This window comes from Halyomorpha halys, unplaced genomic scaffold (genome assembly GCF_000696795.3).
Source record: "Halyomorpha halys isolate HHAL.00 unplaced genomic scaffold, Hhal_1.1 Scaffold1052.1, whole genome shotgun sequence".
Lineage (NCBI taxonomy): Eukaryota > Metazoa > Arthropoda > Insecta > Hemiptera > Pentatomidae > Halyomorpha > Halyomorpha halys.
The window spans coordinates 180,563-195,393 of record NW_027106745.1 but is presented as its reverse complement, the minus strand read 5'-3'; the positions used below and the strand labels follow the sequence as shown (position 1 = coordinate 195,393).

Here is a 14,831-nt window from a genome sequence, read left to right as displayed (position 1 = left end):
TTAGCATTAGAGTATTATCAGAAAGTATAAAAGTATCATTAGAAATATCTTCATTGTGTTGATCTGTTCCTTGTATCATCAAGGAAGGTTCTAATCTAAATACCTGAATGATGTGATGTAATTTTTCCAACTTTATTATTTTCAGTTTTATTTTATATTAAATGTTTTATGATGTAAGTTATTTTTATTGACAAATATATTTCAATCTCAATTATTTCATTTTTTTTTTCTAATTGGTAGGTTAGAAAAAAGAAAAGGATGGGAAACAAACAACCTAGGTAAGTTCTCTTTCCTCTATTTATTAGTTTAAATTTTTTATTGTAAGTATATTATTTGGTACTTTAAATGACCAGAATGACAAAATTAATAATTATACAAAAACAGTTTAAATTTGTTATTTCTTTCATTGACAACACTTCTCTGTGCAGAACTATTTTACCCAGTATTCTCAGGCAATCCTTGATTAATTGAGACCTGGTTAGTCTACCTGAGACAATTTGAATTGTCCAAGCCTTGGATTGATCATCTTATTTTGTATATTCTATTTGCTTATTGTGTTGAAGTTGTGAGTTAAAGTTATACTTATATTAGTTGAAATGGCCTTTTATTTTAACTGGAGACTTAAATGATATAGCCCGTTTTTGGAATAGGATTATAATATGAGGCAAAATATAATATAGACAAAATCAGAGGTGAATAATAATGAAAGAAAGTTTCTCGTAATGAGTTATTATTATTGTATCATGAGTGCTTGTTAGGTTTTTCAACTGTCACTGGTGTATTACTTTATATAACATCATAAACCAAATGAATCTTTGTTAGTTGAATACATTATTTTTTTCCAATAAGCTTTGTTAACTCTCCAACACTTGTGCTCTCCTCACAGCAGGATTATGTTTTCTTTTCACTGTTATTTCTTGGAGAGACAGAATTGAGCTTCATTTCACAAATTAAAATTAAGTCATATTAAATTATCAACCAACAATATGATTACATATAAAGAATGAACTTGACTAATTACAAACTTTGATAAAGATTAACTATTGCATTATATAATTACTACATTATTGGAGAAGTTTGTCGGGGAGTTGCGGTCAGCAAAGAACAACATAAATAAACAAAACCATATTTATTTATTTTATGCCGACGTTTCGACCTGAGTTTCAGGTCTTCATCAGGGCTGTAGAACAAATGAGATAACAACATTTAGAGAAACATAAAATTGAAAAGGAATAGTATACAAACAAATTTGGAATTATACAAAATATTGAATTGAATCCTAAATGATAAAAAATTGATAACTGATAATTGAATAGTAACAAAATTTTTAATTGATTGATAATCATGGAATTAGATGGTAGTAGATTGAAAAAAGTGACAGATGAAATATAATATCATGTAGCTAAGAAGATATGTATAATATAAGATATGCAAGTAGTGTCTAAAAAACTGAAAAAATAAATGAATAAATTGAATCCACAAATTGAACAATATGACAGACAATGAAAAATAGTGAGTGCCTTATATCTGAATTACAGTGTGAGTATTAACTTATATACCTATACTTGAAAATATAAATATATAAGTGTGTGTGTATTTATATATATACAATAGGAAAAAGGTAGAATATGGAGAATGGGAAAAGAATAATGTAACAAATATGAGAACGAGAAAGGAGACTCACGTTATGGCGTAGAAGGTAGGCCTGCAACTGCTTGATTTTTGATTTTTAGAAAGGCTCACCAGAGAGAGCTACAGACAGACAAAGGATTCACTAGAAACGTAACTGCCAAGAAAGACCGTTATGACACAACAGTTGATATGAAATACCAATGATAAAAAAAGTCAAGTTATAGTTTAAAAGAAAAACATAAAACCAGTAATATGTAAAAATACGGAACCCAAAAGTAAAAATATTATGAATAAAAATTAATAAGAATAAAAGATATTTTATAAACAATAAAATCTAAAATAGATAATGATTGATAAAAGAATATAAACTATAGGTGCTTTAATAAATTAACTATTTGGGAATAGGCTAGGGATAGGTTTTGTTTATCTGTTTTGTGGTTGACTGGGGAAGCTTCCAATTGTATAAAAATGCTTTCGGATAGTATTCGTTTGTCATGTTTAGGGACAGAGGCTAGTATGGTGGTATTGTCAAAATCAAAAGAGTGTTTGAGTGTTTAGCTATGTTCAGATAATTTAGAAGCCATGAAGTTACGGGAGAAGACGGAATATTTGTGCTGGGTTATGAGGTCTTTAAGTAAATTTTTTGTTTCGCCAATGTAGGATGCATTGCAATCAGACAGAGGGGGGTAGTAAAATTCACAAACCTAATACCCCCCTCCATCCGATCACTTCTAATATTAATTCCCCTGCCGTTAAACTTTGTAAATACCTACTGCCCTCTTTACAAGCTCTTAGCCATGACAATCCATATGACATTCACAACTCTTTTCACCTCCACGATCAATTATTAGACCTCACCACTCCAGACCACTACATCCTCACTTCCTTTAACGTTGAAAGTTTATTTACTAATATCCCCAAAGATAAAGTCCTAATTTTAGCAGAATCCAACTGGTCCACCATTGAATCACATACTTCCCTAGACCTTTCTTCTTACCTCAAGTCTCTCCAACTTTGTATTGTGAATCCGGCTACCTCACATTCCAGGTTCAATTTTTTAAACAAATTTCAGGCTTGGCTATGGGTAATCCTTTAGCCCCCGATCTTTCCAATATCATACTTAAAGATTTACTAAACTCCGTTACCCCACAGTTCACTAATAACATAATTTTTATTAAAAAATATGTTGACGACCTCCTCTTAATACTGAATCCTAATAAAATCACCGATATCTTATTTGCCTTCAATTCCTACCATCCTCACTTACGTTTTACAGTTGAATCAGAAACAAACAATTCGCTACCATTTCTTGACCTCATCATAAAAAATACGAATAATACTATATCCACCAATTAGTACACAAAACCAACTTACTCAGTAAGACTTTTAAATGATCACTCCCAACATCCTTACCATCAAAAACTAAACATAGCCAAAAATCTTATTCATCGTGGTTATTCCCTCTCTGATTCCCAATTTCATGACAATAACTATCTCCGTATTAAACAAATTCTCTTAAACAACAACTTCCCTCCAAAAATCATTGACAAACTCTTTTACAATTATAAAAACACATACATACAATTTTAAATTTAAAAAAACACAAAATTCTCTGCAATCTTTTTCCATTCCCTTATACAGATCATTACCTTACATCCCCTTTCTTACAGATAACATTCATAAACAATTACGTTCCTCCATCCCTAACCTCCGCCTAACCTTCAAAGCCCATAACAAACTGTCTTTTATTTACACCAATCTTAAAGATCCAATTCCTTCTCAATACCGTTCCCAGGTTGTGTACCATATCCCCTGTTCCACTTCTAATTGCAATGCATCCTAGATTGGCGAAACAAAAAATTTACTTAAAGACCGCATAATCCAGCATAGTTTAGTTTTTGATTTGCTAAAGGATTACCCATAGCCAAGCCTGAAATTTGTTTAAAAAATTGACCCTGGAATGTGAGGTAGCCGGATTCACAACAAAGTTGGAGAGACTTGAGGTAAGAAGAAAGATCTAGGGAAGTATGTGATTCAATGGTGAACCAGTTGGATTCTACTAAAATTAGAACTTTATCTATGGGGATATTGGTAAATAAACTTTCAACGTCAAAGGAAGTGAGAATGTAGTGTTCTGGAATAGTGAGGTCTAATAATTAATCGCGGAGGTGAAAAGAGTTGTGAATGTCATATGGATTGTCATGGCTAAGAGCTTGTAAAGAGGGCAGTATACATATAAGTATATATATAAATACACACACACACACATATATATTTATGAATGGAATATGGTCCGGGTGTGGTAAAAAAAAAACTCAAATAGTAGATAATTATACTATTTTATTGAGCCAACGTTTTGCCCCACGTTGCAGGGCTTCGTCAGGGCTAAAAAAGATACAAACACTATAGTTACAAAAAGAAAAAAAATAAATGTAAAATAACTATTAATATAAAATAAAAATTAATATAAATAAAAAATAAGTATAAAATAACAGGGGTATAAAATGAAAAGTAAGATATAATAAGAAAAATTAAAGGTTGTAAATAGTAAATGAAAAGGGTAATAGTAACAGATAGATAAGAGAAGAAATATTAAAGAAAGTACAAATAAAGAGATGAAAAAAGAAAAAAATACAAATCAAATGATGAGACCGAATGCATACCTGTTTTGACGGCGGTCAAAGACAAAGTGACAGTTTGTATTGGGAGGAGTGGGGACGGCAGTTATGCTACAATAACGAAAATAATTTGTAAAGTAAACATAGTAAAAAAGTATTTAAATTAGGTGAACAATAAATGGTAATATACATTATAGGGGTAAAAGAAATATTAATTAAAAAAAAATTAGAAAAACAAAGGAAAAGTAAAGTATAAAATAATGGGATACAATGTGTGTAAGTGATTAAGAAACAAAATATACCAAATGAGCGGGGATACAGAAAAGTGTAAAAAATAATAGAAAATTAATAATAAAGTTATTAATATAAGTACACTTAAGGTAAAACATGAATATAAATTAAAAGATAGATACATGAATATAAATTAAAAGATAGATACACGAATATAAATGAAACCGGAAGGACAGTGAATGTAAAAATAATTAAAAAAAAAAAAAAAGTGAGAATTGAGAGAAACAAGAATAAAAGATATGACCAAAAAGTGGGCTTCTGAAATGCAGAAAAAAGTAAAAAAAAAAAAGTATTATGAGGATTTTATTATGTTCAAAATGTGTCGATATGTAAGGGAGATGCAGTCTTTATCAACTTTATGATTGACGGAATTCTCAGTCAAATTTATGTAAATGGACTCTGAGATGAGACGTTTGGTTTGGTTTGGGACAGTGGCAAGAATGGAAGGATTGTCGCAATTTACTATGTTTAATTTACAAATTATTTTCGTTATTGTGGCAAAACTGCCATCCCCACTCCTCCCAATACAAACTGTCACTTTGTCTTTGACTGTCTCATCATTAGAATTGTATTTTTTTTTTTTTTCATCTCTTTATTTGTACTTTCTTTAATATTTCTTCTCTTATCTATCTGTTACTATTACCCTTTTCATTTACTATTTACAACCTTTAATTTTTCTTATTATATCTTACTTTTCATTTTATACCCCTGTTATTTTACACTTATTTTTTATTTATAGTAATCGATTAAGGATATAAAGTAAGGAGCATTAAGGATTTTATGAAGGATTTTGGGTTGTAAGGATTGGATTCTGGAGGAATTTGATGGTTTAGTGGAGCCCCAAAGCTCAAATCCGTATGTCGAGAAAGGCCTTATAATAGTCATGTAGATCAGTCTTTTGTAATGGATTGGCAATTTAGACCGTTTGTCTAGTAAATGTTGCAATAGTCGGAATCTACGAGCAGTTTCTTGTCTTTTTAGTCTTGTATGAGGATTCCATGTCAGTCGTTTGTCGAGATGTAGTCCTAAGTAACGGATCTGTTCGACAGGAATAAGTGGGGAAGAGGTCATGGGTTTACGTCAAAGGGTAAATGTAATTTGGTGGGATTTATTCTGTCTGGTATCTTCCAATATCAATTCTCCCTCTGTTAAACTCAGCAAATTCTTACTTCCCTCTTTACAAAATTTCAGTCACAATAATTCCTATGATATTCAAAATTCCTTTCACCTCCATGATCTTTTATTATCCTTCACTATCCCTGACCATTATATACTTGTTTCTTTTGTTGTAGAGAGTTTATTCACCAACATTCCCATAGACAAAGACCTTCTTATTGTCGAAGTCAACTGGCCATCCATTGCACCCCACACTTCCCTTAACCGTTTTTCCTACCTTGAATCCCTTTAACTCTGTTGTAAATCTGGTTACCTTACCTTCCAGGATCAGTTCTTTAACTAAATTTCAGGACTGGCATTGGGAAATCCTCTAACTGCCGATCTTTCCAACATTGTCCAAAATGATCTGCTTGATTCTGCTATCCCACTCTTTCCAGCTGACATTATTCTTATTCAAAAATATGAAGATGACCTCCTCCTTGTTCTAAATCCTGATAAAATCCCTGATATTTTATCCGCCTTTAATTGTTAACATCCATGCCTTAATTTTACTGTAGAAATTGAAAATAATAACTCCCTTCCTTTCCTTGACCTCATCATAAGAAACCCAGACAACACCATTATCACAGACTGGTACACCAAACCAATCTACTGAGGCAGACTTTTAAGTTACCACACCCAGCATCCTTACCATCAAAAAATTAACGTAGCCAAAAACCTTATTCACCGTGGCCTTTTCCTTTCTGATCCCCATTTTCATGAAAAAAAGACACACCACATTAAACAAATATTCTTAGCTAATAACTTCCCCCTCCATATCATTCATAAACTTACATACAACTACAAAAATTGTCTCACCACTTCACCTAATTCTTCACAACCCCTTTCTATCCCCTTATACAGGTCATTACCATACATCCCTCTCTTTCTGAAAACATCCAAAAATTCTGCCATACCTAACCTTCGTATTGCTTTTAGACCTCACAACACACTATCTAATATTTACTAAAACTAAAAGACCCTATCCCTCATCTACACCGATCACATGTCGCCCTTCCCTTGCTCCACCCCTAATTGTAATTCTGCTTACATTGGTGAAACCAAAAACCTCTTAAAATACTGTATCAAACAACACAAATATTCAGTTTCCTCACATAATTTTTCTTCCTCAAAACTTTCGGAACATTCTCTTTCTTTAAATCATTCCTTTGATTTTGATAAAAAGTCTATACTAGCTATAGTTTGTAACCTTGACAAAAGGCTTATCTCTGAAAGCTTTTATATCCAATTAGAACCTTCTTCCGTCAATTTAAAAACCGACAAGCACAACTTATTGTTAACATATTCACAAGTAGTTAATTTATTAAAAATGTATTTTTTTTAAATGTATTTATATTTATATAATATTTACTAAATATTTTTTCTGCCCACTTTCTAACATATTCTTTAACTTTTTAAATTATTTCTAAAACATCTGTTGTTTATCTTATACGTTTTTCCTCTTTTTAATAGTTTTTAAATATCAAAATACTTATAACGCATTGTCATCTTCAGGTAACTTCTTCATTCTTATTACATATTTATAACATATTCTAATACCATTTGCCGTCCCTCTTTTCATGCTTTCCTCTTTTAAATTTTTCTATTTTTTATTTTTTTTACCCACTTGTAACATTTCCTCCCAATACCTCGTCACTTTCGTAATGCATAATTTTTTTACAGGTTCGTTTAATGTTTTATTCTCTTTTTCCTTTCTTTTGCCCCCTTCTCCTTCTCTATTCTTTTCTTAATTTTCCTTACCCACGTTGGGTAGTTGATCTGTTGGGAATGTAAAAGGTCCTTGAGGTGTTGGTTGAATTTGGTCTGTAGTAAAGGAGTAGGGTCCCAGGATGTGGGTGCATATGTAGATCGGTAAGATAAAAGTAAGGTCATTTTGTCATTATAGTCCGACGGGTTCATCTAGTTTAGTAGCCAATATTTATACCAGAGCACCAGGCTTACATTTGGTTGGGAATAGTCTTTCCTAACATGGTCTAGGACCATATAGCCACCGTAGGACTTATATTCTAAAATTAGAAGGATAATTGGTTCAGTTGCCACATCCCAGTAATAATTAAATTTATTACCCATGTAGAAAGATTTTTTATTTATTGGGAGTGTGGCTGCTTTTATTTCTACTTGTAAATTTATCTTTTCTGAAATTGATAGCTTGACTAAAGCTTTAATAATTATGAATTTGTTTTCTTTGTGTTTAAGTTCATGGATATCACTTTCATACTAGAGCGAATCTTTCTTGGTCCCTTAGACAAGAGAGAAATGCTTTATTTGACCATGCTGCCCAAATACATTGGGTTTCTATAACACTTAGCAATACATTAAAATTTTTCAAACAATAATTATCAATAAACTAAATACATTATGCTTCAAATACATTTTTTTTTCTTAACAAAAAATTTTTTCCTATATACATATACTTGTTTTCCTCCTTCTCGCACAAAGCCATATAACAATTTACCAATTCGTCCAATACATTATTCCCCCTGTTTTATTCATTCATACCTCTCCTCTCCAGTAATACTCAACAACCGTTTGATCAATTTAGCAAATTAACAGAAATCACCAATATATAGCAATGCATAAACAAAGCAGAAACGAAACAATCATAGCAATAGAACAGTTTACTAAAAAAATAATTGTTACGGCGGGTAGGGGTTCACCTTTACTAGCCCAACCGTGAAAAGAAAAGAATAGTCGAATTTTGTTATTTTTGTATTTTTAATTAAGTGAACATAATAAAAGGAACACAAAATATATAAAAATACAGAAACTAGAAAAAAATAAAGCTTAAAACTATCACAAAATTACATGAATTGAACGAAAGAGAGAAGAAAAAAAGTCTTGTATCACCGGTGATTGATGGGGCCCTGGTTGTGGTTGTTGTTCTGGTGGAAGTAGATCGACGTACGTCCGGCCGCCTTGTCCTCTTGGAGGATGAGCCGAAGTAGTCCGCCAGCCGTGGCCAAAATAATTTAAGCTGGCGCAGATGGCCAGAATGCTAACAACTACGAGTATATAGTGAGGAGACAATGGAGACGATATGTGTGTGCACACTGAGACTCTAAGAAGTCATCTGTCTATTTTCCTGTATAAAAAACAACAGAGAGAAGTTGTTTTGTTTTTGACTTTATAAAAATCATATGTTCCTATAATCGATTTGTGGACCATATGTTGGCCGCGACAATAATATTTTTTTATTTATAAGTCCAAAATAATATTTTCCGCTAAGATAGCTACATCCCCAATGCTAACACCTAGGTTTTCCAAGAAGCTCCTTGTTCTATTTGGTATTGTTCTGTGAGATCCAATCCAGAGGCCTCTCATGGTGAACTCTCTCCCTTCAATGGTTTCACAGAATTTTTCTTTGAGGAAAGGGATGCATTTTTCATAAATTTCCTTTTTTTCCCTTTCCACTCTACCCACCTGATTGAGGTTATTGTTCTCATATCTCACAGTCTGATCCAAGACCAGAGCCGTACCTCTGGATTTAGGGAATGCAACAATATCTGCGTATCTCACGGATCAGTCAGTGTTAATGCAATAAACCTTGTCGAAGCAGGTGAAGCCTTTTTTTCCGAGGAACTTCTTAAATTATCTTAGACCCTGTAGTGTTGGTTGTTATGAGGATGGAGTTGTGGCATTTTCCCAGCATTCAGACTCTGACGCATTTGCGACCGAGAGATCCAACTTCTTCCTGCTGTTCACTGGCTCCTGAGACTCCATGGAGGGGTGCATAATTTATACTTAGTTTTAGTGTGTTTGCTTATTCTGACCCTGAGAGTACCTGCTTCTCACACTCATATCTATTAGCTCTCTTGAAATGGTGAACACCAATGCCCTGTCACCTGCATTTGGCCCATTCTTCGAAGGCATTTTCTCACAGTGACTGCTATAGATCTCTAACACTTCGGTAGCCCTGATCTACACCCAGTCTTTCAGTACATGTCGCGATTTCGGATTTAGACTGTAATAGGTTATTCGGAACATTCGACAATGCTGTGCAATGGACCAATGCTGCAGAGGAGCTGCCCAGTAAGTATATTGTGCCAGTTCATAATGATACTGTTCCTGCCCACGGCTTCTGTCTGCCTTATTGACTCTTTGTGTATTTGATAAAAACAAAAAAAAAAAAGATTAGTTAAAAATATAATTATGAAGACGTAAACAAATATGATAAAAGTTAAAACTGTATAAATAGATTAGTTGTTAAAATGGGTTAAAACTATGTGAGTCAGTAGGTTAAAATATTAATACAAACACTCACAAATATGATAAGAACATAAACTAAGTTAAAACTGTCCGGTGGTCAATGAAGGTATCAATAGTAAAAGAAAACTATTTATACATAAGACACCCTTAACTATATACAATGTTCATATTAAAAGAAAATAAATAGATAAGAATAATGGTTCTTAATAAAAGGGGAAAGTAAAATTAATAACAAAAAATAATGTTGGTACACTTAAATAAAACAATTAATTGCCCTCTAATAGTAAAAAGAAACAAGAAGAAGAAAAAAAAAATAATGAATAAATAAAATGAGTAATAATAATAAGTAAAATAGAGGTAGTGTGGCTATGAATTAATTTTATATTTATTAAAATTTATAACAGAATGTCCGGATTAGTGATGCAGCAGTCAAAGTTTCAGTCTTTGGGTTGAGGTTGGGTTTCCCAGGTTGTTTATTTCTTATGAACCAAGGAGCATTAACTGCGATTCTTAGGACTTAATTTTGAAAATATTGTAGTTTTTTCCTTTTCATAAAGGATGCCGCTCCCCGGACTTCACAACCGTACATCAGCAGTGGCCTGAGAATTGTTTTAAATATAAGAACAGTTGTTTCTGGTTTTAGTTTGGAATTTCTGTTTAGGATAGGATATAGCATTGCTAACCTTGCATAGGTTTGAGTTAGTTTGACGTTAATAAGGTGATTCCAGGTAAGGCGGTGATCTAGGTGAATTCCCAGGTATCTTACTGTTTCACTGGCAGGATTCCATTTCACATTTTTACCTTTAAGGATTAGATCCGGTGGTTCTGGTGGGCGTCGAAGAGTAAAAACTTTTGAGTTACATTTTTCAATGTTCAAGCTAATCGTCCATTTAGTGAAATATTGTTCTAGATAATTAAGGTGACTTTGCAAAGTGTTTCTAGCTATTGTTATGTCATCATCTTGAGAGAACACAGCTGTATCGTCAGCGAACATAGCTATGTGTATGGAGGTGTGTGTAGATTGGACGATGTTGTGAAGGTAGAAGTTGAACAAAATGGGAGAAAGGACTGAACCTTGTGGAGTACCGGCATGGATTTGTCTAAGGGTTGAATTTTTGTTGTTAATTCTGACTGACAATGTTCTACCATTGAGGAATGAGCTCAGAATATTGTATAGGCATTTTGGAGTGCCTGCTTTCTTTAGTTTATATAGGAGACCTCGATGCCAGACCTTATCGAATGCTTGTTGGAAATCTAAGAATGCTACCAGGGTGTGTCTTTTTTTTTTTCGAATCTGCTAATTATAAATTCCAATAGTCTTGCCAGTTGGTGAGAAGTGGAATGACTGTATTGAAAACCGAATTGAAAATCAGGAATAATTTTGATGCTCTGAAAAAAAGAATTAAAATTTTTTTTATAACTGATTCCAGTAATTTTCCAAAAATGGGTAATAAACTGAGAGGTCTATAGCTGCTGATTTGTTTAGCGTTCTTACCAGGCTTGTGAATTACTATGAGTTCGGCTTTCTTCCATGTATCCGGAAAGTATCCAGTACGAAGGCAACTGTTAAAAATTGACATGATAAAAACGACAGCTTTCCTTGGGTAACATTTTGATTGCTATGACTGGAATCAAACCATGGCCAGGACTTTTCTTTACCTTGAGTTTTTTAATCAGGTCCTGGATTTCTTTTGGGGACGTGAATTTAGGTGGGAGCTCTACTGTTGCGAGGGGGAGATTTAGATACTTGTCAATTTCATCAGTGACTAAATTCGAACTTATTTCTGTGTTGGAGAATGTTTTCTCAAAGAAATTGGCAAACACTTCAGCTTTTTTGGCGTCACTGGTGATGAATTCATCATTGTCTACTAGACTTGGATTTTTTTCAAATTATCCAATAGACGTCGCGTAGCCTTCCATAATGAATGATCCTTTGGGTCTAAATTTTCCATGTATCCCTGATATTTAGAATACGCCCATTCATCCAGATCCTTTTTAGTTTCATGTTTGAGGTGGTTCCATTTACTTTTGTGAACAGGGTTTCTAGTGCGCATCCACAGTCTCCTTGCGTGATTCTTTAATTTTTAGCAGTATTGATTTGGGGCAGCTCCCAGAAAATGTTTTCCCCTTAAATGGAAAGGTCGTACAGTTGCCTCATGTAAACTGTTTGAGACCAATTCATTTAACGTTGTTATACATTTATCTATTTCTTGAGCAGTAGAGAAATTTTTTTTCAGTAGTAATTTTTCATCGACAAGAATTTTGTACATTTCCCAATCGATTACTCCATTAATGAGGGATTTTTTCAACGTTTCATTGTTCATCTCAGTTGAGAAATTAATTAATACAGGGATGTGGTCCGAATTTAAAGCTGTAATCACTTGAGAAGAGAGAGGAAAATTAAAATTTTTTGTTAATACAATATCCAGAATATCAGATTTACAGCCTGGTCTGTTAAACGTAGGTTCATTTGATGCGTGTATTTGGATATTGTGCCTTGAGCAAATATCAAGTAAAGTTGTTGTTGTTGTCTGGGGCTTAAGGGCGTAAAACCCTGAGGTCATCAACGCCCATGTTTCGTGCTTTATATTTTATTTCTATAATTCTATTTCACTTTAAATAATTTCGAGAAAAAAAAAAAAAAAAATTAAATAATTACTTCTGTTGGTATTTTTTTATTATGTATAACAGATTTTCTGGTTTAAATCTTATTCAAAAGGCCATTCCTTTTTAAGAAAACTAAGACCATTTCCACGTTCTTCTGGTCATCATTCAGAGCATCCGATACACTCGGTCCTACTCCCAATTTACTCAAGTTCGCAGAATAGAAATGGCATTTTTCAAATATATGACTGATCGTAAGTATACTGTTGCAGTATTGACATTTTGGAGGTGGCTGTTTACTGATCAGATATCTATGAGTTAAACTCGTATGACCTATTCTTAATCTGGCAATAGCTACCTCCTCCCTGCGATTGGAACGGTATGATGTGGTCCATGGTTTAGTGGTTTTTTTGATGGTTTTTAATTTGCTTGGCGGGCTTTCATCCCACATGGCTTGCCAACTAGATAATATCTCATTTTTCATTGGAAGACTTATTTCTTGTGGTGTCAGAATGGCCGTGCCCTGACCTGGAAGAGCAAGTGCTTGTTTAGCTGCAATGTCCGCCAGTTCATTTCCAGTGATCCCCACGTGACCCGGCACCCATATAAAGAAAACAGTTTTTCCCAAGTTTTCGAGCATGTTGGTATAATTGTGAATTTTTATGATCACCGGGTGTTTCGGGTAAACGATCTTCATGGCTTTTAGTGAACTTAAAGAGTCGGTAATGATAATTATATTAGTATTCGTTACTGTCATGGAGAAGTGGAGTGCTGAGGCTATTGCATATAATTCAGCTGTATTTATGTAGTTTTATTTTATGGGTTGAGTTGTTTGTGATGAAAGAGGATGCTGTAGATTCGTCAGATTTTGATCCATCAGTATATATAAAAAAAGGATCAGGAATGTTTTGACAAAGACGTGAGAACCTAGTTCTATATTCAGTAGGTGACGTACTGCCTTTGGGAAATCGGGATAATTGGAGATCAAGTAAAGTATTTCCGCTTTTACTCCATTCATTCAAATAAACATTTGGTCAAAAACTGCCTCTGAATTAACTGCTTACAAATACACATACTATAATTACTAATTTTTCATTTCCATGATTTACTATTAAATAGTAGCTCTTAGTAGCCAAGACTGTTAGAATAACAAAATTTATTAATAATTGTAGGCTTAAAAAAAATGAAATCCAATAAAACATTCACAAGTTTTTTTTTTTTTAATGAACTCTCACACCTAGTGAACTTTTTAGAGAATTAAAGAGACATACTACATTATGAAAGAAAAATATATATATATTGTAATATCCTCTTTTGGGAGAAAATAGATATTTTTATATATAAATGATTTTAGTTATGTTTTTATTTTGTATATCAATGTTAAATACTGTTTATTTGTTGTGTTAAATCAAAAAAGCAAGCTAACCAATTTTCATCCTCTATAATAAATATTTTATTCAAAACAAAGCCAAGATGGCAGTGCGAGTCCTTCCAAAAAGTTCGTGGAATTGCAGCCATGTTGAGCTGATTCAAATATTTTAAAAACTTTATTTTAACTTCCCATCATAATTGAAATTACATTACATTCAAGAAAAAATAGAAGTCTAGAATAATTATTAAAGAAAATTATTCATAAAGGAAATCATAGGAAAAAACTCAAAACTGTAGTGCTACAATCGATGTTGAGAACTAACACCTAGAGAAGGGGAAGGAAGAAAACTTGGTTTTTGGACTATTCGTTGCTTAGACGTGGGCAGGGACTGATGTTTCCTGAATTAGGAGGTCCTTATCATCTCTTGTCCAGCTCAGGTATGGACATCTTGAAAGAGGAGACATCTGAGAGTCACCCAAGAAGAAAAAAGGATTCCTTGTTTGGATAGCCAATTAACACACTTCAGTGGATGAGAAATAACTAAAAAACTGTTAGAGAACCAATGCTTTGTTCCATTAGTGTTTGTTTGCTGAAAGATTGTTTACAGCAAGTGTTGGTTTGTTGAATAAGAAGATACAGAAAACCATCAAAAGAAGATTCTATGAAATTGGTTAGTTTTGTTATACCTAAATTTAAATATATTTGTAAAAGAGATATTAATTAAGTTTAAGTGTTATTAGTAGTTAAGTGTCTGTTTCTGATTGCCTAGAAACCCGCCCTGAGATTAAGACTCTAATTATATTATAAAATTCTCCTATCTGTTAAATATTGAAGCTTTTCTTTTGAACACAAGCTATCTTTTAGATATGAGAATTGAGTTAAAAAATACTACAAATTCCAGTTATTTAATTTTAATAATTTTTGAATATTTA

General features: G+C 32.9%; 1 protein-coding gene across 1 annotated transcript in view; it reads left to right on the top strand.

Moving 5' to 3' along the window:
- The window catches only part of LOC106688103 (putative leucine-rich repeat-containing protein DDB_G0290503), a gene marked incomplete at both ends in the record, with an annotated part of 171,142 nt that overhangs the window by 92,471 nt on the left and 63,840 nt on the right, over window positions 1-14,831 (top strand). The window contains 1 exon segment of the mRNA XM_067045074.1: window positions 241-278. Within this exon segment, the coding sequence (XP_066901175.1) occupies window positions 241-278 (38 nt within the window).